General features: G+C 45.5%; 10 protein-coding genes across 13 annotated transcripts; 5 read left to right on the forward strand and 5 right to left on the reverse strand.

Annotated features, from left to right (window-relative positions):
* The first annotated feature begins 50 nt into the window (after positions 1-50).
* Positions 51-1,666, forward strand: LOC9647050 (pentatricopeptide repeat-containing protein At4g02750). The gene is made up of 2 exons (XM_024685093.1): positions 51-617; positions 681-1,666. Exons 1-2 carry the CDS (start codon positions 65-67, stop codon positions 1,664-1,666), a joined length of 1,539 nt encoding a protein of 512 aa, XP_024540861.1. The 5' UTR covers positions 51-64.
* On the forward strand, positions 1,650-2,460 carry LOC9649596. 3 transcript variants are annotated; one of them, XM_024685095.1, is made up of 4 exons: positions 1,650-1,817; positions 1,862-1,967; positions 2,016-2,068; positions 2,183-2,460. In XM_024685095.1, exons 1-4 carry the CDS (start codon positions 1,689-1,691, stop codon positions 2,294-2,296), a joined length of 402 nt encoding a protein of 133 aa, XP_024540863.1. In that variant the 5' UTR covers positions 1,650-1,688; the 3' UTR covers positions 2,297-2,460. The 3 variants fall into 3 exon arrangements, with proteins under 3 accessions (XP_024540863.1, XP_024540864.1, XP_024540862.1); XM_024685096.1 differs by having other exon boundaries at positions 2,034-2,068; XM_024685094.1 differs by having other exon boundaries at positions 1,862-2,068.
* Positions 2,294-4,046, reverse strand: LOC9649597 (ubiquinol oxidase 4, chloroplastic/chromoplastic). The gene is made up of 10 exons (XM_002980011.2): positions 3,905-4,046; positions 3,656-3,857; positions 3,498-3,591; positions 3,328-3,443; positions 3,154-3,262; positions 3,034-3,102; positions 2,894-2,965; positions 2,788-2,835; positions 2,456-2,723; positions 2,294-2,393 (listed from the first exon to the last, which is right to left on the reverse strand). The coding sequence occupies exons 1-9, from the start codon at positions 4,021-4,023 to the stop codon at positions 2,458-2,460; spliced, it is 1,095 nt and encodes a 364-aa protein (XP_002980057.2). The 5' UTR covers positions 4,024-4,046; the 3' UTR covers positions 2,294-2,393; positions 2,456-2,457.
* Positions 4,047-4,100: 54 nt separating this feature from the next.
* Positions 4,101-5,823, forward strand: LOC9647051. 2 transcript variants are annotated; one of them, XM_024685132.1, is made up of 5 exons: positions 4,101-4,342; positions 4,402-4,478; positions 4,527-4,631; positions 4,685-5,245; positions 5,296-5,823. In XM_024685132.1, exons 1-4 carry the CDS (start codon positions 4,105-4,107, stop codon positions 5,237-5,239), a joined length of 975 nt encoding a protein of 324 aa, XP_024540900.1. In that variant the 5' UTR covers positions 4,101-4,104; the 3' UTR covers positions 5,240-5,245; positions 5,296-5,823. The 2 variants fall into 2 exon arrangements, with proteins under 2 accessions (XP_024540900.1, XP_024540901.1); XM_024685133.1 differs by having other exon boundaries at positions 5,337-5,823.
* LOC9649598 lies at positions 5,797-7,347 on the reverse strand. The gene is made up of 4 exons (XM_024684926.1): positions 6,864-7,347; positions 6,614-6,810; positions 6,346-6,564; positions 5,797-6,290 (listed from the first exon to the last, which is right to left on the reverse strand). Exons 1-4 carry the CDS (start codon positions 7,345-7,347, stop codon positions 5,820-5,822), a joined length of 1,371 nt encoding a protein of 456 aa, XP_024540694.1. The 3' UTR covers positions 5,797-5,819.
* Positions 7,348-9,061: 1,714 nt separating this feature from the next.
* LOC9647052 (protein arginine methyltransferase NDUFAF7, mitochondrial) lies at positions 9,062-11,230 on the forward strand. The gene is made up of 10 exons (XM_024685151.1): positions 9,062-9,243; positions 9,290-9,351; positions 9,421-9,564; positions 9,624-9,734; positions 9,805-10,021; positions 10,073-10,131; positions 10,188-10,234; positions 10,294-10,525; positions 10,586-10,697; positions 10,752-11,230. The coding sequence occupies exons 1-10, from the start codon at positions 9,072-9,074 to the stop codon at positions 11,018-11,020; spliced, it is 1,425 nt and encodes a 474-aa protein (XP_024540919.1). The 5' UTR covers positions 9,062-9,071; the 3' UTR covers positions 11,021-11,230.
* A 4,329-nt stretch (positions 11,231-15,559) lies between these two features.
* LOC112349885 lies at positions 15,560-17,222 on the reverse strand. Its single transcript, XM_024685069.1, has 2 exons — positions 17,152-17,222; positions 15,560-16,863 (listed from the first exon to the last, which is right to left on the reverse strand). Exon 2 carries the CDS (start codon positions 16,834-16,836, stop codon positions 16,360-16,362), a length of 477 nt encoding a protein of 158 aa, XP_024540837.1. The 5' UTR covers positions 16,837-16,863; positions 17,152-17,222; the 3' UTR covers positions 15,560-16,359.
* A 469-nt stretch (positions 17,223-17,691) lies between these two features.
* On the reverse strand, positions 17,692-19,057 carry LOC9649599 (probable F-box protein At3g61730). The gene is made up of 8 exons (XM_024684927.1): positions 19,008-19,057; positions 18,740-18,954; positions 18,634-18,681; positions 18,425-18,580; positions 18,299-18,346; positions 18,063-18,239; positions 17,904-18,011; positions 17,692-17,845 (listed from the first exon to the last, which is right to left on the reverse strand). Exons 1-8 carry the CDS (start codon positions 19,055-19,057, stop codon positions 17,763-17,765), a joined length of 885 nt encoding a protein of 294 aa, XP_024540695.1. The 3' UTR covers positions 17,692-17,762.
* A 26-nt stretch (positions 19,058-19,083) lies between these two features.
* Positions 19,084-20,295, reverse strand: LOC112349882. The gene is made up of 5 exons (XM_024685064.1): positions 19,769-20,295; positions 19,615-19,723; positions 19,502-19,559; positions 19,347-19,449; positions 19,084-19,289 (listed from the first exon to the last, which is right to left on the reverse strand). Exons 1-5 carry the CDS (start codon positions 20,207-20,209, stop codon positions 19,188-19,190), a joined length of 813 nt encoding a protein of 270 aa, XP_024540832.1. The 5' UTR covers positions 20,210-20,295; the 3' UTR covers positions 19,084-19,187.
* A 28-nt stretch (positions 20,296-20,323) lies between these two features.
* LOC112349818 (pentatricopeptide repeat-containing protein At4g02750-like) lies at positions 20,324-21,997 on the forward strand. Its single transcript, XM_024684928.1, has one exon. It carries the CDS (start codon positions 20,324-20,326, stop codon positions 21,995-21,997), a length of 1,674 nt encoding a protein of 557 aa, XP_024540696.1.
* Positions 21,998-22,387: the final 390 nt, after the last annotated feature.

Genomic DNA, 22,387 nt, shown 5'->3' on the forward strand with positions numbered 1-22,387 from the left:
TAGACAAAGTTGTCCAGAACACGAGAACACTGGTGTACGGTAGACCATCTTTCTCGAGCAGAGAATGCACGTAATCAGGCGTGCAAAGTCCAAGGCGATGTTCCTCCCGGGAAGTCCGTACCAGCTAGAGCTCGAGGAGGCAGAAAAGAAGCTACGATCGATCGAAGAGGTCACCGCTTACACCCAGATGCTCCGATCGTGTCGCGACTCGACCCAAGCGAGAGAAATCCACGCAGACATCACAAGATCCGAGCACGCCCACAACACATTCCTCGCCAATCTCACCGTGGAGATGTACGGCAAGTGCGCCGAGCTTGATCTCGCCCGCGAGGCGTTTGATCGGATTTTTCAGCCGAATCTTTACTCCGCGACCATCATGCTCGACGCATATGCCCACAACGGGCATATGCTTCAAGCCCAGCGGATATTCGACGCCATGGAGGTTCGCAATGTGGTCGCCTGGACGGCCATGGTATCTGGATATTCTCGTTCAGGGCATCTTGCCCAAGCTAGGTGCGTGTTTGATAGAATGCCGTACAGGAATGTGGTCACGTGGAACGCCATGTTGGCGGCATATTCGGCGGACTCGGATCTTTTCGCGATGGAGTGCTTGTACGGTGAGATTCCAGAACCCGATATTTTCACTGGAAACATTATAATATCGGCATATGCCCAATCAGGGAATCTTGCATCTGTCGAAAAAACACTTGATACCATGAAAAAAAGGGACGTATTTACGTGGAATGGATTAATCCTTGCGTGTAGCACTTCTTGGCACATCCAGGAAGCAAAGCGGATATTCGAGCTAATGCCAAAGAGGGATCTAATATCGTATAATACCGTGCTTACGGCATATGCCCAGTTTGGGCATCTTGACGAGATTCACGAGTTGTTTGTGACGATGCCAAGCCGGGACGTTGCCACGTGGACGGCCCTGATCGCGGCGTACGGGCAGGCCGGTTACGCGAGGGACGCATCTGAAGCGTTCAATCGCATGCCTGTGCACGACATCGTCGCATCTAACGCTCTCCTTCATGCATTTGCCCAGAACGGGCATCTTGACGAGGGAGAAGCGTTCTTCAATCGCTCGAGGGATCGCAACGTCGCGACGATCAACACGATGATCTCGGCGTACGCGAGCAGGGGCCGTTTGATTCCGGCCAGGGCACTGTTCGAGGCGATGCATCATCGCGACATCGTGTCGTGGAACGCGATGATCAAGGGCAGCGCGCACAGCGGCGAGGGGCTGTGGGCGCTGGAGCTCTTCCGGGCGATGGAGCTGGAGGGATTTCGCGCGGACGAGACGACGATGGTGGGCGTGCTCATGGCGTGCGCTCGGGCGGGTCTCGTGGAAGACGCGCGGATCTACTTCGCGGCCATGGGCGAGGATCGGCGATTGCGCCGCCAGGAGGAGCACTACTGCTGTATGATCGATGCGCTGGGGCGATCCGGGCGCACTGGCGAGGCCGAGGAGCTCATCGATTCCATGCCATTCGAGCCGCGCGGAGTGGCGTGGTCGACGCTGCTGGCCGCGAGTAGAGCTCACGGCGATGCTCGCCGGGCGGATCGAGCAACGCGATGCCTGGCGAAGCTAGAGATCGCGGATTCCAGCCCCGCGGTAATCGATCGAATCGAGGAAGTGCCACTCCCGCCCAAGAAGCTCTAGAAGTTCTAGGGTTTATTGGCAAATGGATTATAGCCTCGCGGCGCCAAAGCTCTTGGTCAGCGATCTCGCAAGGGCAAGCACGGGCGCTAGCGCGGCAAGATCTCCCATCACCACCATTGGAGCTCTTCGATTTCAGCGTGTCTGGATCCAGGTAGATCCCCGTGGATGAATCGCGATGCTAGAATCGACTTCCAGGGCGTGATTGTAGATTGGAGAGGAAATTCCTTGGCTCTCGACGATGGCAGCGCGATTGTGGAGCTACATTTCCCGGACGCCGAGGATAAGCGCTCGTCAAAACCTGGTGAGCTTGTTCTACGTGTTCTTGGAGTTTTGGATTTCTTTTTACCAGGCATGTACATGCTCATAGCCGGAGCTTACAATCCAGCAGAGAAGAAGATCACGGTAAGCTTTCTCTCTCTCTCTCTCTCGTGTAATGTGATCTATCTCCTTGAGTTTTCTCGAATCGTTTTCATCATCTCTCTCTCGATCGATATCGATCTAAACTTTGTCTTCCAGGTTCACAAGCTCGTGGATCTCTCCTCCTCGCCCAACGCCGAGTCCTTCTGGAGCTTCGAAGTGATCGAAGCATACCATATGTTTTACAAAAGCCAAATGGACGAACCAACCTGAAGAACACCAAGAAAAGAAGAAGGTGCGTTATCTTTTACAGAAGCCTGCTGGCGGATTGAAGTTATCAATCTTTCGATCTATATACTTCCGGTGATCGCTGCGAAACAGAAAGAAGACGATCAATAGAAATCAAATCAGTGAAGCAAACAAAGCTCTTACCTTTAGTGATCGTATAAACCCGTGCTCTTCTTGCGTGCTCGCTCCGCGTGTGATGTTGCTGTAATCGCGCACTCCACTATGCCCGCGCATTCGGCCACTTCTTCTTCGTCTTCTCCATCTTCCTTTTCATCTTGTGCTTCGTCTGGAAGATCTTTGAGCTTTGTGGAGTGAGGGGAATGGAGGTTGCCGCGAACTTGGCAGGCCTTCATCGTCTTGCAGTGCTCCCATTCGTCTTCTCGGATGTTGACAAAGACGTCATAGAGATTATCTGGATAAGGATTTTCCGCGGTGATTAGCGATAGAAAAACCAAAGTGGTAGACTTGATAAGTACCGACTCTTGGCCGTCGTGTTTCGGGAAGCCTGTCTGTTTGGAACTCGTCTGGGAACAGGACGCGATTTTTAGAGATCTGGACAGTTTTGAGACTTTGTCTACTTACCAAACATGTAAAGGTCGCCTTTCGTGTAGTAATCCACGGCAACCTGTGGAGCGGGAAGCTTCTTTAGCTCCTCTGCGCAAACGAAAGATAGCATTGGGATTGTTTTGGAAAACTGTGAAGCTCGCTTTTCTTGACAGTACCTCCATGGGCCTTGATGAACTTGTCGTAAGTTGAGAACGCGTGTTTCTCCACGCATTCGGAGAAGTGATCTGCCAGGATGCAAGTCAGTTCTAGCTAAAAATTCCTGTCTAGATTCTTACATGCCATGCGTGGACTGATGGTGTACATAAGCGAAGTGAGGAAGTAGTAAGCTACGGCGATGTGTTGAGCGAGGAAGCGATCAAACCATCGCTCATCTCCACCCAAAGCCTGGATGAATCTCAAAGAAAGAATCGTGATTTTAAGCAAAACTAAAACGCGAGAAAAGATCTTACCTCCATGACGAGTAAGTGATGAAGCTCATTCCAGCTCTCAGCGAAATGTACTTTGAGATAGTCTGCTCGTCTCCACCACCCGAAACTCTCATACATGTGAAGAACAGACACAAAAGCTAGGAAACTTATCATCAGAAAGAGAGGGAAAAAAGCCACGAAAAAAAAAATACCGAAGTAAGGAACTCTTGCGATTGTTTCGAGAACGTAAAATCTTGCGTAGTCCCGGTCAGCATACAGTCGATCTAAGATTGCTATTACAAAATCCTGAAGAAAAGGAACGATCGATCACTAGAAGAAAAAAATCGGGACATCGGAGGAGTTTTCGTACCGTAGCGAACAGATTGAAACCTTGCTCCACCCGAATGATCCACGACTCGGGCTTGTCGGAGCTAGATGGGCTCGAGCTGCTCGCCAATCGAGCTTCTTCCTGTTGTTCTTCATTCCCGGGCAAAGATTCTGGCTCCTGCGATGCTGGCGCTGGCGAATTTGGCTTCTCTGTCAGCAATGTTGCCGAAATTCTTGCCGATTTCCTGCGATTGAGCGTGAGAGAGGGAAATATTACACCGAAGAACACAACCTCTTGCCGGCGATGAGCAAGGGAGAACTTCCCCGAGCTGGACGAAGCTGCGAGACACCGGGAGAAGATCGTCCCAGCGCGAATGTGGCGCTCGACGCAGCGGCGGCAGTGGCGGCCATGCGACGAAGAGAACAAACTTGATCTTCCAAGAAGGAATATGCAAAGATATTATTTTTAGGGTTCTAGCTATGGACAAGACAATGGCGAGAGCCAAGCATGCGAGCTCTCGGCGGGGGCGACGCCGATTCTCGAGGGGCGTTCCCGGCGAATCGCAGCCTCTGGTGAGTCCGAGCGCCTGGGTTGGGTACGAGGATGTTCTTCCGCTGGAAGGAATCGTCGATGACGACGAGCAAGGGACGAAATCTAGGAGCCAGGGGCTGGATTACGCGGAGCTTCTAGCACAGGATCCAGTGATCGGCACTGGAGACTTCTCAGGAGGTAGCAAAGAAAATATTTCTTTGTAGCTCGCTGCAAGACTGGGTTGTGTTTCTTTCCAGTGTTTTCTCGTGGATTGGATCCTTTCGAGGACGCATTCGCGGACCTCTACGCGTTCGACGATCCGGAAACCAGCACGGTATTCTTTTCCTTTCTAGTTTGATTGAAGAGACCATTGCTCGTCCAGGCTCCGTTTCTTTCTTTGGATTTAGAGCTGCTTGGCCAGCGCCTTGCCAAAGTGAGCTTGAAAAAAAGGCTCTTTCTCGACGATGAGACGCTACCTTCCGAGCTGGTATTTGCTTCTTTTCTTTTTCTTAGTGTTTGATCTGACCGCCATTCTTGTAGCTCGTCTCGGATGAAGAGGACACGAGTCCTAGAGACGGTGGTGACGTTCAAGAACAGGGAGCTACTTCTTCGCGGATTGACAAAGTCGATTCTCGGACAATGGATTTTCAACGGGAGAACGTAGAAGGTACGAGAACTGAGGTCGAGGACGTCAAGAAATGGCTCGACACCGCATTGCAAGATCCCGAGAACGGCAAAGCCTTGTCGTTCAAAGACACGGTCACAGAGCAATCTTTTGTCCCGCAACGAGATGAAAGAGAGGCCGAACTGGATGCGCTGCTCGACTTGCTGGACAACGTCGCCATAGAAGATAAAGAAGATGGTGTCAAGCTTGGCAACGTCAGTGGTGGCGGCCTAGATTTTCAGCTGGTTGGGGATGAGCAAAGCTCCACTTTCATGTCGCAGAAAGATCTCGAGACTTTGTTGTGGTCTCCGCCAGAGGATGCGAAGCCCCATCCCTCCACCAGCGTGTCACCTTTGGAGACGGAAAAGCGTGGGGTGACACCACCAGCTTTGGAAGAAGATTTCGACGCTTGGCTCGACTCGTTCGACTAAGACGAGGTAGAATTTATCACTTTCATGTTCTCTAGTATGTTAACTTCACTGTACAGGAAAGCTGATGTACACTTCGCGTTTCTTTTCGTCTTTCTAGAAAATGGAGTCGTATTCTTCCGGAAAAGAGCTCCTCAGGATGGCGATCTGGCCTTCTTTCTCGAGGATCTCTTCTTCCAGCTGCTGGACCTTCCACCTCATGTCCCCGGAGCTCTGGAGCATGCTGAAAACATCGTCGCAACTCTTGGTTCCTCGTCCAGCTTTGATGTCGAGCCCCTCGAGCAGTCTCAGATCGTCCTCGATTTCCTGCGCCTCCATCTTCGTCAGCTTGATCCGGAGATCGTGGACGACCACCCTCAACTGGTGGATCTCGTCGTCTTTCTTGGCGGCCTCGAGCTCGGAGGTTCTGAGCTTTGCTCGTAGCTGCTCGGCTTCCTCAGCGTTCTTGTCCTGGATTTCAATGGTGGACGAGAGCTGCGAGCTCAATCTCGTCAGCGCTTCCTCGCGCTGTGAGAGCTCGTACTCGGTGTCTGCTAGCTTTGTACGCAGGGAATCGGATTCTAAGTTTAGATCGTCCTTCTCTTTAAGTTTCTTGGTGGCCTGCGTGACTGCTGCTGCCAGCCTCGCGTTTTCTTCTTGGAGAGCTTTGATTTGCGCAGTGTTTGACGCGACCTGTAAAACGAAAACTCACTTTAGAGCTTGGATCATACAAAGTCACCTCTGCTTCTTTCCCTTGAGCAAAGACTAAAAGCTCGTCGTTGATCCCGACTAGCTCATCTATCCGTTGCTTTTGATCATTCGCGTCTCGCTTGAATTCGTGCACCCGCTTGACAAGCTCGTACTTTTCAAGCAGAGCTTCATCCGCTTCCTTCTGTATCCCACACATCTTCTTCTTTACCTCTTGGACTTCCGAGTCTTTGCCGCTCACAGCGTCTTCCAGCACCGCTACTTTTGACTCGCTCTTTTTCAAGTCTTCTGCCAGAGTCGCCCCTTTGCATACGCTCTTTGTCAAGTCTTCTTTCAATTGCATTATCGTTTTCTCTAACAATTGTATCTGTCAGGCAAAAAAGAGGTGTGAGAACTAGCTTATCGAAAAGCATGAAACTCACGTCGCCTTTGCTTTCTTCCACCTCGGCCTCCAGCGATGTCTTCAGATCAGTGCAGTGAAGTCGAAGTAGCGAAAGTGCCGTCTCGGTTTTGGACATTTCACTCGCTAGCTGCTGGTTTACTTCCTCGGCGTGGTGGAGAGCTTTTTCTTTTGCCTTGACTTCTTCAGAAAGCTCTGAAACCTTGAACTCGTTAGTCGCATCCTGTTTTTCCTGTGAAAACTGAAAAAACAGAATAAGAAACCGGAAACACGCAGGAATAACTTCAGACCTCTTCAATGTCACAGTTTAAGTCATTGACATGAGTTCCTATTTGCTTCAAAATCGTCACGTAGTGCTCTCGCAGATGTTTCACGTCATGCTGTTCTTTGTCACAGTCGCCAAAACTGAGATTTTCAAGCTTTTCTTTATGCTCTTGACAAACCACGCTGAGATTCTGCACAGCTGTTTCGAGGTCGCGCAGTTCGCCTGATTTAAAACAGTGTAGAAAAACGAGATGGCTAAAAAAGAGCAAATGTCACCTTGTTCTGCTGCCACAAAGGATTTCTCCAAGTTGCGATGATCCGGTTTCTCGAGTGAATAATCCTTGTCTGCATCCTTATGGCTTGAACTTGTTCTATATCGGTCATGATCGCTGTAATGTCTTTGTTCTTCATAAACAGGAGATAAATAAACGTTGGAATAACCATTGGGAGCACAGGACGAATTGTTTCTTTTCGATTTTTGTTCTGGTTGATCGTCGCAACTAGCTGGCCTCTCGTAGCCACAAGATTGGAAGGCCAAGTCATTTTTTGTTTCCGGAGTCGGCTTTCTAACCTCCGGTTTATTGACGAGTCCCGTTTTGTTTCCGCTCTGTTCTGTTGAGCAACCGTTGTCGAGAACAGACTCAATTGCTTTGGTAACTTTTACGAACATCTCCTCTTTCAACTTCTTGTCCAGACGCTTGCTGAAATTTCGTAAGAGATCATTGAGATCATTTTCAGCATCATTCGAACGGCCTTCCATGACCGTCTTACTTTCAAGACTCTCAGAGCCTTTTGATACATTTTCGAAGGCCTGAAATCCACACACTTTGTTAGAAAATAGCAGAGAGCTTTCACTCGTACCTTGCCGGAGCTTTTTCGGGAATCACAGCTCCTAGGAGTATCGTCGCCTGAGGGCGTCTGTAAAATAACATAGATTAAATTTTGATTTTCTTGTCATACTTAGTACCTCAGGTCGATCATGAACATGATTCTTCTCTTCTTTGATTGTTGAACGCGGTGTTTCATGTTTTTCTTCCTGCATTCCCTCGGAAAGTGCTCTGTACTTTTTTTGAACACTTAGCAGCTGATTCCGGTACGCGTCCCCTTTCATCTTTTCATGTGCCAGCAACTGTTGAAGTCTCAAAGTTTCCTTTTTTGTTTCCTCTTCATTAAGATTAACGCTATGAACCCGCGGTTGTGCCTCTAAAGCCTAAGAATGGACAACAAAACTCAGAACTAGCGTAAAATGACAACAGGAAAACTTTAGAAACCTGAGGGAGGTGTTCAAGCCTTGCGTTGTCCTCGACAAAGAGACTGTTCTCCCGAACATTCATCCGACTGATTGCTAGTTCTGCTCTTGGAATCGACCGTCTCATCACGAACTGACCAGCACCAAGTTGCTCGTGGTTTATTCTGCAAGTCTGTCCAACTCAAAGATTAAATCAGAATCAACAATAAAGTAAAACTAGAAAACATACCGGTGAAGGGCTGTTTCTAAAGTTGTGCTCCGGAATGCTGGGTTCGTCATAGTCTGAGCGCGAGCAGGTGTTTGAGTCTACTCTGGATTCACAGCTCCAATCCGGACGTGAACCTATCTTCGGATTTTGCTGTTCGCTAGAGTGTTTCTTCCGCTTGACACTCGTCGCTACTCGCTCGGTCTTGGACGACGAGATGTAGTAGTGACTTCCATAGTCGGTCTCTGTGCCAGAATTTACGTCCCACTCCTGTAGTAGAACCGGGTTCCCTCTGCTAGGCGGCACGTACCCCAAGGTGCCGGTGTTATAGTTCGTATCCGCGTAAGCAAGAGATTCCATATCCCTTCTTAAGATCATCTCCTGATGGCAGCTATTCTCCTCTACAAAGAACTCTGCCTTTGGAGCATCCAGAAGTGCCCCACTTTTTTTCGAGCTCTTGTCTATGTCTGCTAAGTTTCTGGAGCCTGGCTTGTCCATGTAGTGGTGGTGGTGGTGATGTAAATGGAGCTCCAGTGGTCTGGAGTACTGAGCTTCAAGATTCTAATCACAAAAAGAAAGTGATTGAGAATGACACAAAAGAAAGAACAAAGCTTACCTTTTGCCAAACATGCTGGTTGTATTTTATCTCGTGTGGATCGAATCCGAGGTACAAACAAGCCGCGACTTGAGCTTGTTGTGCCAGATCGAGCGTTTGCTTTCTGGAAGCGCATGAGCGATCTAAGCAAAATTTCGATTCTAGAAAATCAAAAGATACCTCATTTCGGGACGAGCCCGCTCCGTGACGCGATCATCACTGCGCAATGGCGCCAGGGAATTCTCGATGCGCTCGCGTATCGCGAGCGAAGCATACCTGGGGCATTGTCGGAGACGATCGATCGCTGCGAAATGGGAGCCAGGATTCTTGGCTCTTTTGCCCTAAAGATCCGACGATGCATTCGCGCTCTCACATCGTAGCCGCTCGTTGCTGTGACCGTTAGTGCCGATCCGACGGCTCTGGGTTTTAGGGTTTATGGCTATGGCGCTGGCGATGCGCTGTAATATTCGCCGTCGCCTCGCCCTCTCTGCCGCTCGCTTCTTCTCCGTAGTCAAGGAATCGAGCGCTAATGAATCAAGCGCCACGGCGGAGAGCACGGCAACACCGTCGCTCTCAATCGATCGCAGTGGATTGCACGTCCCTGAAGGTATGATCTTGTTTCTCCAAAAATGTGGGATCGATGTGGATTCCAGATTATCAATCGCCGCAAATCGCCGAGACTGACATGGAGAAGCAGCTGAAATCGATAATTACGGTAAGTTCTTCTATTCTCTTTCATATTTTTTCCTTTTTGTTTTCTTCTTTCATGATTTTGGCTTGCTAGTTTCGTGGAGGACCGATCACTGTGGCCGAGTATATGGAGGAGGTTCTTACAAATCCTTCCGCCGGCTACTACTTACACCAGGAAGTCTTTGGAGCGGCTGGAAGTTTTATCACATCACCAGACGTGAGCCAGATGTTTGGCGAGGTATTGGAAAGATTTTCTTTGCCTTGCACGGTGATCAAAGCCAAGTTTTTCTCGTCTAGATGATTGGAATCTGGAGCGTGAGTCTTTGGGAGCAAATGGGAAAGCCCAGGAAACTCCAACTTGTAGAACTAGGACCGGGTCGAGGTACGCTCATGCAGGACTTGTTACGGGTACTAGCTTACTTCTTTAAGGTCCACATTTTGTTTCTAATTTTTTTTCTTTTCGTGTGCTTGCCCGCAGAGTACTCTTACATTTAAAGACTTCTCCAAGGCGTTATCAATCCACTTTGTCGAATGTAGCCCAGCCCTTCGTAAGCAGCAGCGGAGAGCATTGCAATGCCCCAGCGAGGAAAAGAAACACGAGGGTGGCGATCGACCGGCTGTTGAGAACAGCCGAAGCCAGAGATTTGAAACCAATGTGGCGTGGTATTTAGATCTAAAGGACGTTCCTCGAGGAGGTTAGTTGCCTTTTGTTCGTTGTTTCAAATATTCTTCATCGGTGGATGCAGTTCCGACCATTATAATTGCGCAGGAATTTTTTGATGCTCTACCAATACACCAGTTCCAGGTGAGTCAGGCACGGAACTGCACCGATATAGTTTTTCTGAGCATCGACTTTCACAGAAAACGCCTGTTGGCTGGTGTGAGAAGCTCATTGATGTGGATTCCAGGCAAGCGAATCGTTTTCCTTCACTTGAATGTTCTATTTTGACAAATGTTTTGTTTCCAGTGGAGCATTCCGGTTTGTTTTGTCTTCGCAGCCTACTGCAGCCACTCTACTGTATCTTAAAAAGCGGCTTAACTGGATTACTGCCGTGGAGGAAGAAAGTATACATCACATAGAAGTGTGTCCGAAAGCGCTGCAAGTAAGCCAGGAAATTGCGAAGCGCGTAGCCGAAGACTCGGGTGGTGGGATTATCATCGACTATGGCAAAGACGAGCCTGTTACGGACAGTTTCCAGGTTTGTTTGTTCCCTTTATTTTGTAGAGCTCTCCAGTTGCTTACCTCGAGTAAAACGCAGGCCATAAGGAATCACGAGTTCGTCAATGTTTTGGATAAGCCAGGAACAGCAGACCTCAGTGCTCATGTCGACTTTGCAGCCATCAAAAGGATGGTCGCTGAAACAGCAAGCCGTAAGTCCTTGCAAGCTTTTCTAGACTTTCTAATGCCTTCAACTCTTTTTGCAGCCACGGTATCAACTTATGGCCCAATTTTCCAGCAGGAGTTCCTTGCAATGCTCGGGATAAACGTCCGGCTGGAAGCTCTCGTCAAAGATGCTAGCGATGAGCAGGGCGAGAAACTCCAGTTGGGATACTGGAGACTGGTTGGAGAAGGACCTCCTCCATGGCTGTCCGAGGGAGACGACGGCTACAAAATCCAGGGCATGGGTAAGCACTACCGAGTTCTCGCGATCGCGGACAGTAAACTTGGAGCACCAGCGTGCTTCCGGCAGTGATTTCTCACCACAGAGAAATTTGAAGAGAGCAATGACAAGAAGAAACTCGAGATCATCACATGCCTGTGGAGAGACCATTGTGAAACTTTGCTATGTAGCTTCTTCACTTGCGAGAGATTTTGGAGAACGGGTAATAACTTCGAGCCAAGCACTTCCGAGGCAACTGTTAAACCTGTATTTGTTTTCTAAATAAACTTTAGATTTACCTGCTGTGTTTAGTGTTTAGTGTGGGATTTATAGAAAACTTAAAATGTAAAGTTGTATTTTATATATATATATATATATATATATATATATATATATATATATATATATATATATATATATATATATATATATATATATATATATATATATATATATATATATATATATATATATATATATATATATTAACATCAAAAGGTAAATACACTAATTATAATAGTGTAGCATATGAATTAGGATTTTCATATATATGGATTGTGCAATTGAGATTGAATCTGGTTTATCTATTCTTGTATATAATTTGTCTCAATCAATATACTTATTCTCATATCTTGAGCACTTATAAAACATAAAAGAAAACATATTTTAAAATTCTAAGTTGTTGAATGTTTTAAAGTAAAATATTTTAAATATATTTTTAAAATCAATATTAAGTTATAAAGAAAAGAATTCAACATGATATGTATTATTTCTAATATAATTTCCCATAAATGCCCAATTTTGCCATCCATACCAACCACTTGTTTCAAATATACCACTACCCTTAAATGTTACACCAACAAAAAAAATATTATGTAAGAAAAATCCAAACTCATTATAAAGTTTATTTTTATCAAAACTTCTGATTTTGAAATTGTTATATGCCTGTGATAATACGATATTCCCATATGTATTATACTTTGTTAATGCTTGAATCATATCAGACTTCCAGTCATAATCATCTAAACTATGATTTTTATTATTACTTATTATCTTTTTAGGAAGATCATATTTAAAAAACAAATTCTTATCTGGGAGATAAATAGATGATAAAGATCTTTGGTAGGTAAAATTAATTCTTAAAAAGATACATAATATAAAAATAACTAATAGCTTCATTCGTAATCTGTTTCAAGTGTATCACTCTAGATGTTTAATCACAAACACTATCACCCTCTAATGCTCATCCTATTTATCCTATGCAAGAATGCATTGATAAGCTAGAGAGAGTTAGCAATAATTCAACCTAAATTATAAACTATTAATATTGAAAAATGTCAAAGTTGTCATTTTCTTCTTTCGCCAAAATAGAAAATAATATGTAAGTATTATTGTTTGCCAATTCCAAAGATGAATTATAATGATCCTATAACAACGAAATGCTTGTCTTTTATAGTAAACCTTAATTTAATGCCTCCTAAGTTTATATATTTTAAACTTACACTATGTAAATCTTGTTATTGTCCTGTTCCTCCAAATTAAAACAGAAAATAATATGTATTGTCCGCTAAACCCAAAGGTGAAGAATTATAATGATCATTAGCACGCCCAGCAAATGCTGGGCTGTGCAAAAAATTCTGTCATGATGCAAATGGTGTGTATATAAATGGTGTATGCATTATCAGATTTAAAACTTGAAATGTTTTGACAGTAAACTATACTAACACTTAATAAAATTATTAATCAAACCCATATTATCAGAGAGGCAAATTATTTCCGGACAGAGAAGAACGAACCTGGCTTGGACAGCATTCGGGCATGGCACTACCCTATGTCATTTCTTTGGGTTCATAGCTCACTCCAGACACTAACTATTGTAGTGGAAAGAGGCTTTCAAACTATAGAACAGAAGTTTTTTGGGACAGAGTTTAACAATGATAGTGTACATTCTTTAAACACTTAAAATAAAAAAAGCTCAGCACTCATAGAAGACTTTAGAGTCCGAATGTGAAATCTTGTTTGCAATTTTCTTTCCCAGCTTCCCAAGGCCTGATGTCTAGCCTTTGTTTCAAAGAGCAGAACCTCAGTGGCGGTGGTGATAACCGAGTTCCGCCAGCCACTGTCACTGCCAAGGTGAGAAGAAGAAGACACAGCTCCATCTCCAGCAGTGAATGACGTGGGAAACCGAGCAGTACCTGGTGTGAGCATGATAATCCAGCTCCCCATTCCAAAGATTCCCATGTAGCGCGAGACACACCACCACCACAAATCAATCATACCCTGGACAGACAAACATGAGAAGAAAAGCATTGGGACAGCTGCGACAGCCCAGCTGCAGGAAAAGAGAATCTCCCAAAGTTGAAATTTTTTTCTTCTCCCACTCAGGAGGTAGAAAACTTTGCGACTGTTTGATATGGAATTGCTCTTGTTTTGTATGGAGATGATAAGATTACTGGATCACAGCATTTACCGCAATAGCAATGGAAGGGTTGAATTTGCTCAGCCAGAGAACAAGACGTTGGACCCAAACTGGACGAGCTCTTTCATCGCATCAAGAATAGGGAGATCTTACCTCACATAGCATTTCGTGCACTCCATCAATGCTCCCAAGCCCACAAGATATCTGACTACCCACATTCCCGCTCACTCTCACCAATCATATAAATATAGACCCATGCTCAAGTTGAACAAAGCCCTAGAATAGACACTTCTCATATCAGCTTGATTTTTCCCGCAACCATGTTTACTGAGGTTAGCTCAAGCCTTGGATCCAATGCCCAACGACCCCTTTATTGGTTTATATTAAATTTTAACTTAATAACTCTGAATGTCAAAGTACTATCCGAACTTCTGATTTTCTTTATAGACTATTATAATCAAATTAAGTTAATAATCAAGCAAAACTATCAGCAGCTCAAAAGGCAAATGCAAGTAAAATATCTTCCATAAAGTTTAAGAAAGAATACTACTCAATTTTAGAAAATATGTTTTAGTGTTTATAGTGCTTTAAATGGTAAACTATTTTTTTAAAACATTTTATATAAAGTTATACAGGAAAGAATTCAACATGGTATGTATTATTTCTAATATAATTTCCAGTAAATACCCAATTTTGCCATCCATACCAACCATTTGTTTCAAATATTCCATTACCCTTAAATGTTACACCAAGAAAAAAAAATTCATGCAAGAAATGTCCAAATTCATTATAGAGATAATTTTTATCAAAAATTCTGGTTTTGAAATCTTTATATGCATATGCTAAGAGGATATTCCCATATGTATTATACTTTGTTAATGCTTGAATCATATCAAACTTCCATTCATAATCATCTAAACTATGACTTTTATTATTACCTATGATCTTGTTATGAGGATAATACTTAAAAATCAAATTCTTATGTGAGAGATAAATAGATGATAAAGATCTTTTGTAGGTAGAATCAATCTTTAAGAAGACACATAATATAAAAATAACTAATAACTTCATCCTTCATCCTTCATCCTTAATCCATGCTCAAGTGTATGTAACTCTAGATGTATAATAATTACAAACACAATAACCCCCCAATGCTGATCCTATTTATCTGAGTTTTGAATGCAAGAATGCATTGACAGAAATATAACTAGAGAGAGTTAGCAATAATTCAACTTAAATTATAAAGCTTAAATGATGTGAAACTTGTCATTGTCTTGTTCCTCTGAAATTAAATAGAAAATAATATATAAGTATTACTATCTGCCAAATCCAAAGGTGAATTATAATGATCATTTTGCACTTTTGATTGTCATATATATTAAACCTTAACTTAATATAGATATTTAAACTTAAATGATGTAAAAGTTATCATTAAAATATTAAATAATATGTAAGTATTATTATCTGCCAAAGATGAATTATAATGATCATTTTGTGCTTTTGATGACAAAGTGCTTGTCATTTATCTTAAACCTTAGCTAATGCCTGTAAAGCTCTAAATGTCCACCAGCCAAACCAGACTTACTATATCTAATTAAAGCTTTTCATCTTCTAAGAGGGAAGATTGTAAGTGTGTTTATATGTATATATATGTATATATATGTATGTATGTATTTATGTGTGTGTGTGTGTCTATATATATATATATATATATATATATATATATTTCAGAACTTATATAAGTATTTTTAAATGGAAAATAATTTTTTCCATGACAAATGTGGATGTTATAGACTGATTTTAAAAGTTCTTAATCATATGAAGTTCATAACCAAGCAAAACTATCAATTTGTATTGCAATTCAAAAGGTAAATACAGTGAATGTCTTTCATAAAATTCGAGAAAGAATATTACTAAATTTTAGAAAACTTAAATGAAAAAAAAAAGAAAACATGTTTGTAAGTTCTTAAGATGGTGAAATAAATTTAAATTGTTATAAGAAAAAATTGTATAAAACTGCACAGCGGCTGCGTCGAAAGCAAACACCGAGCTATCTCTGTGCACCTGTGGCTTGTGGCCTTGCCAAAACCAGTTTGCTCTATACTTACACTTGGCCTCCGTGTTAAGTATGAGATTGACGAGTATGGGCTCTTGCGTCAGATTGACTATGTTGATCCACATCTTTTCCTTGACTCCTATTTGCACCATTTCGAATGACAGTGCCTGTCCAGGAATTAATGTTGGCTCGTTTTGATTTGCAGCCAACCCGCCTTTTCGGATATCTCGCTGTCTCAACAACGTATGTGCCAAATCCTGCACAAAGTTGGCCGCTGGCTTATTTGAGTTTTAAGCTGCTAGCTTCAGAGTTACCTTGAGGAGTGCTTCCACCATTCTAAGTGCCATCAAATCGTTGGTTTGTACCCAGCTTCCTGCTTCATTGTCCTGCTTTGCAGCCTTGGTCACTTATGCTGCAGCTACTGACGATTCTTTTTCGCAAGTCCCTGACAGTTCCACATTAGGATTGAGAGCGTAGTCATGGAGCAACGTATTTCCAGGAGAATACCGTGTTATCCACGGATCCTCCAGCCTCTCCAGTGAAACTAGCATTCCGTGCGAAGCATACTTTTCGTCCTTGTTTTCGAGAGAATTGCCGAGGGGAAACCATTTGCGAAGCAGCTGGAGACTTTATCCGTTGGTGACAACTCATCAGTTGCCGACGAGCAGAGGGCTTTCTTGTGAGAATCTTCTCCAGGCCAGACATGCAGTTCCGTAATTTCGATGGTCTCTTCGTCCGGGTTGTAGAAACTTAATGTTCTCTGGATGAGCTTGCCTTGGACTGCTTCAATATCTTCCAAGCTGATGAGAATTTCCGACAGCTTCGCCAATCACCAGCGTTTCGAGGCCTCCAGCACTGGTCTGGAAGAGGATCTTCCCGCTGGCTATTCCAGTCTTCCGGGGCAAGAACACAACTGCCACTGTTAGACTCTCGCCGGGAGCTACGACGCTTTTCTCGTCAAGAGCTTGGATATAAAACTGCTGGTCTGTGCTGGTAGCCTGAAGAATGTTGATCCAAGGAGCTGTTGTCAGTGTTCAGTATCGTCAGAAACTTTATCGACGGAGAGAAGAGGGCCTGCTGATTAAACTCCAGACTTCTGGAAACGACTGCGGCGTTGTCATTCCGCTGCTCCTCCAGAGCTAAAACTTGACATTCTTGCTGCGTCGGTGAGGCATACTGAAGAAATGATGCCAGCTCTGGAGGTTCCTGCTGCTGCTCTACTGAAGTGGTGCTACTGCTCTCCTGAGAATTGTCTGCACACGTGATGGCAGGATCCAATTGTGATGCACACTTGCATCTGGACCTGTTTGTTACAGTTGCAGAAGAGAAAGAAGTCCCTGCTCCTCTGTCGAAGATCTTGTGCTCTGCCTGGAGGGGAACCGGGCTCTGCACAAAAAGTAGCAGCAGCAGCAAAAACAGGTGTACAGTAGACATTCTTTTCGGGAAATCTGGCTTCTCAACCTGAAACAAAAAGATTTGTAGATTCAGGACGAGCAGCACGAGGAGAAAACGAACACGCAGACGCGGATTAAGAGAAAGACGGTGGTTGGTACTGCAAACTAAACTCTGAGAAAAATTCACGGGCACGTGCAATGCATCTAATGTGATGACTCGTACTGGAGGGGATCTTATACAAAAGAATCGATCAGGCAGGCCAAGAAAAAAATCAACAAAAATGCCGCTCGAGGTACATGCAGACTCAGTTGACATTGTTAGAGTAGAGACTAGAATATGCTGCTGCTATCATACCTTACTGGTGGCTTACAACACACGTACATCCAGCGCTCCAATTCTATAAGAACCACGATTAGAGAGGTACTGGAAAACGAAGAAAAAAAACTCAACTAAATCGGAGGAGGCGCCCGGCGAGGACCTGTTAGCTGTAACAATCCCAAAACGAAGCTGCTCAAACTGACAAGCCTGTCGGTAATGAAATACGGTTTGAAGTTTATCCCCTGGTGATCTCCATCATCCTGATGAAAGCCGAGCAGTCATCGATTGGATCAGCAACTCGTTTTTCCTTCCGAGTAGAGAGCGAAGGGACCAGCTGCTTTTAGGAGTCTTAGGACTGACGTGAGAACAGGAGACTTGCAACCTGCGATGCAAAGATTTCAAAAGAACAATTAGAAACGCCTCCACGCATTTCAACCTCGATTTGGCTTTTGCTACGGAACATACAAAAGTGTTTTTCAACCTGTAAACAAAAGCGCAAAGTAAAACCGGCTTCAAAGAACTCTAGCGTTTCAACCTCGATCGGATGTTGCTCTCACTTACGGCACTTGCTAAAAGTTAAGAAGCAGATGTCACCTTTGTTGAAAGGTAGGGAGGTTACTTGGCCTTCTTTCACATTATTCGATCAGTCAAAATAGTTGCTGGGAAACGCGAATGGCCACCACTGGCCCGCCGACCCCAGCATGCATGGCATAGAACTTGACTTGCAAACCTGCACAAGTGTGGTTTTAATTCTCTACAACATCATAAAAGTCTTTTGCTATACGCACCACCATTCTTTTGAAGATTGGTACATCCAGCCGCACCGAAGGGAGAGACGCGGCTGGCCGGTTGATAGTTCCCGTTCTCCGCGGTCCATGATTTGAAATTGAGAATGCCTGTGGCCCGCAGTAAACATCTGACAAAGAAAAAAAGAAAAGAAAGGATACCTGAATTGGCAGTGTCTTTGTCGATCAAGCGCTTGTAATCGAACACTGCTCCAGCTGCGACGTCACAGTTTTCACGGATGTTCCTGATTCCGATTTCTTTGAAGGACCATGTTCTGTTCTGGTACTCTTCGTGCAGGAACAACTCCCAGTTACGAAAGTCCAGTGTCTGCATTGTCCCTGCAAACAAGGCTTAGCTCATCTACGAAGATAATGAAAATATAAGTATTCTCCCAAACCAGGGCATGCAGGCAAGTTACAAACGGGGCAGCGCGTCATATGAAGATCTAGAAAAATAAAAATAAAAAACGGCAAAATGAAAGCGTCGTAAGAATAGATGAAGGGAACCTTGAACTGAAGCAAACCTGCGATCCAGATGCCAGGGAGCACGTTTGGCACAAGGCACAATGCCGAGCTCTCATCGAGTTTTATCCTCTTTGACTTTGAGATTCGTTGCCAGAGCCTGCCAGCAGCGAGCGCCTTGCCGGAAACGAGCGTAAAAGCACCTATTCGCATCCAATCTAGAACAGGAAAACGTAACCATGGAATGAAAGACTGTATACGTAACGAGTACCTAGATGTTTCTCGCGTTCATGGATGCTGTAGCTATGGCTTCCAGTGACTGCAAGAGACCGATCGCGTTAACATGGACAAGAATCTGTGAGACAACGAGTACATACCAAATGACGATCGATAGAGCTCTCTCCAGCTGAAATGCGGCCGAAATTTCGACGCCTCGCTGCCGATGCCGATCTCGAGCCGCTTGAGCGACAGCGCTTTCCACAGTCGCTCATCCATGGCTATCGGCACGAAGAACCGCGCCGTAAGGGCGAGGCGCGCTAGATCGGGCGCATCGAGGAAGCTCGCGATGCACTCCCAGATGTCCGCATTGTAGCTGGAACAATCCAAGAACGATCGATTTCCAGAAATCGAGAGAGATTCACTCACAGTTTCTCCTGAAACGCGAGCTCGGCGCGGCGCTTCCTCGTCAGCACCATCGCTGCTACGACGATAGGTTTACATATGAGAGTTTAAACTTGGCCACGGGCGGGACAGGAAGCAATCTGAGCCGTCCGTTGGGCCGGCTGCATTAACGGACGAGATCTTACATTACTTTGCGCTTCTTTTCTATTGGCAGCTCCAGCCCGCAAACTCTTCATTGTTGGAAAACAATGCGTTTGGGACAACCTTGTAATAAGCTAGAGGAACTTGCTTTAATCTTCTCTTTGTCTGAAAAACCTTCACTTAGCCACGAAAAAAAACTACGCGCGAACACACAAAACTTACCTCGTTGAAGATAGTAGAGTAGGATCCAGAACAAAAATCGCTGATTTGAACTTCCGTGGTCTTACTCTTGACGGTAAGATCAGCTTCCAGCGTGCTCACAAATCTGGAAAAACGCTAGAGTTTGGCAGTTCTTTCGTTAAAGGACACTTCGTTACCTTGACACAGCAGGGCAGTAATGCCTTCGAAGTGTTTCTATTTCCCACAACGAACTCTCTGCAAACACAGAAAAGAATTGTAAAGCAATCACGAGAAAAAAGAAGAGCATTACCCAGAGCGCGGCAATTAGATGTCTTTTCGTTCGCAAGGTAGGGATCTCTTCCAAGCTTTGCGTCCGAGACATCTTCTTCACCTTTACTAGCAACTCGCAAACGAGAACTCTACAACGTAAGCGAGTAAAATAAAAATACAAAGGAGTAAAAAACCTCGAGTCGATGTTCTTCGGTCCCAACCACGATCGCAATGAGAAGCTCTATGAGCTCCTCAAACTTGTCCTTGAGCCAAGCTCTGTAGATCGCCTCCGAGCCATCACCGTCGCTCTGCGGCTTCCCTAGAACGCCCTGGGACGAGAGAATGGGCAGAGAGAACGCCTGGAGACACCGCACAGCCTCGAGCACACATTCCACAGACGAGGACGATCCAGCGCCGCGCTTGCAAAATGCGGAGACGATCGACAGGAGCGTGGAGCAATTGTTGACAGTGGCCCTGGAGACGAGGAGCGCGCTCCCCAGCGCCCTCACCTCCTCCACTTTCATCAGGGAAGGCAAAAACCCTAACTGGGGTTTATGACAGACTGCTTGAAAGATAGATCCAAATACACTTGAGTGAACGAAAAGGATTCTTCTTTCCCCTGTCAATCGATCCATTTCCAATCCAACTGTGATGGAGTGCCAACCACAGAGACAATAGATAGCGACGAGATAGCATCACTGCGAGCTTCTCTGGTCAGATGACGGCCCATCCAAATACTTGGAACTTGAATGGATTTCTCTCTTCTAGTGAGGCAATGCGCGAAGGCCAGGGATTTGGCACAGGCGCGGCAGATTCTGGCAGCAATCCAGCTCAATCCATATCGATGCCTGGATCAGGACACCCATCTGGGAAATCTTCTCATCGACATGTTTGGGAAATGTGGCTGCACGGGCGATGCGATTGAGATCTTTGATCGCAACATCGCGTCCCGCAATGTCTTCTCCTGGAACATCCTGCTTGCGGCTTTGAGCCAGAATGGAGAGCTCCACAGCGCTCGGTTCCTATTCCAGCGAGTCCCCTGCCACGATCTCGTTACCTGGAACACGATGCTCAGCAGCGAATCCTCATCCGCCAGCGCCAAATCGCTCTTCGATCAAATGCCTCAGCGGAACCTCCTCTCCTGGACAGCCATGATCATCGCCGCCGCCGCCGTTGCTGCCGATTCGTGGGAGAGTTTCATTAGAATCCCCGAGCGTGATGCCATGGCATACAATGCCATCATTAGGGTTCTTGCGCGACATGGGCAATTAGCCCGTGGCGAGAGGATCTTAGCCCAGATGCCTAATCCCGAGGATGTGACGTGGACAACGCTAATCCAAGCATATGCCCAGACTGGGCATCTGGAGCGTGCAAAGGAACTGTTTATATCTTCTGGCTTTCAAACCAATCTCATCTCAACGGCCATGATACAAGCTTTCTCACACAGCTACCGGCTGTATGACGCAGAGAGAGTTTATAATAAGCTCTCTAGCCCAGATTCTCTGGCATCGACAGCGATGCTAACCGCATATGCCCAATGCGGGCATATTCATAAAGCACGCATATTCTTTTTAGCGATGCCCAAGAGGTCCCTAGCTTCTTGGAACGCGATGCTCACGGGGCTCTCGCAAAAGCACGAACTGATAGAAGCGTTTAAGACTTTTTGTTTGATGCCACAGCGTGATCTCAAGTCGTGGAACTTGATCCTGTGCTCGTTCTCTCACAGCGATCGCCTGGAGGACGCCAAGAAGCTATTCGAAGCAATGCCGGATCGAGACGCGGTGTCCTGGAACTTGATGCTCGATTCGTGTGTGACTTTCCGGGACTTGGATCAAGCACTGGCTTTGTTCTCGAGAGCGTCGAGCCGGGACGTTGTAACTTGGACTCTTGCTGTCACTCTCGCTGCTCGAGTTGGCCACCCAGATCAGGCATCACAGTTCTTCTCAAGGATGGCGCAGCACGATCTCCTGGCACTGAACACGATGATCGGAGCCTACGCTCACGCCGGCCAGCTTCAGAAAGCTCGGAGGATCTTCGAGAAGATCGAGAGCCCCAGCACCGATTCCTGGAACTCGATGATTACTGGCTACGCACAGCATGGGCGGGCCGACCAGGCTCTCGGTCTCTTCACTGCCATGGAGCTCCTTGGGGAAAGACCAGATGAGCTGACCTTCGTGGGGATTCTTTCGGCCTGCAGCTACCAAGGACAAGTGGACGCTGCTCGTGAATACTTCGTCTCAATGCAAGGTGACTATCGCGATGTGGAAGTCACGGTGGATCACTACTGCTGCATGGTGGACACGCTTGGGAGATCCGGAAAGCTTGCAGATGCTAGAGAGCTGAGTAGAACGATGCCGTTTGAGCCCGACCATGTGGTTTGGACGAGCTTGCTGGGCGCTTCTCGAATTCATGGCAAGAGATAGCAGAGCTTTATTTGCTCGATCAAGTCCCTGGAAGGAAGATCAAAAGAGCACGAGCTTAAACGGATTGAAGCATGAAAGCATTGGCACTTACCGATCGAGTTTTATGTTCCTGGAAGTTCGATTTTTATCAAGGAAGGATCACACTTCTGGGATGAAACTTAGTGAAGCTATTCTTGCTCCGGGATTGCACGTCCTGAAGGTATGATCTTGTCTCTCTAAAAATGTGGGATCGATATAAAGCAATAATCATGGTGAGTTTTTCTATTTTCCTTCTTGTTTGGTTCTTTCATGGTTTTGGCATGCTAGTTTCGTAGTTGGGATCGACAATTACTGATTCCAGGTCTAGGCCTCTCCAGGTTTGGAGTTCCTTCCATGAGGTCAGCAGAAGCC

Source organism: Selaginella moellendorffii, unplaced genomic scaffold (assembly GCF_000143415.4).
Source record: "Selaginella moellendorffii unplaced genomic scaffold, v1.0 SELMOscaffold_43, whole genome shotgun sequence".
NCBI lineage: Eukaryota > Viridiplantae > Streptophyta > Lycopodiopsida > Selaginellales > Selaginellaceae > Selaginella > Selaginella moellendorffii.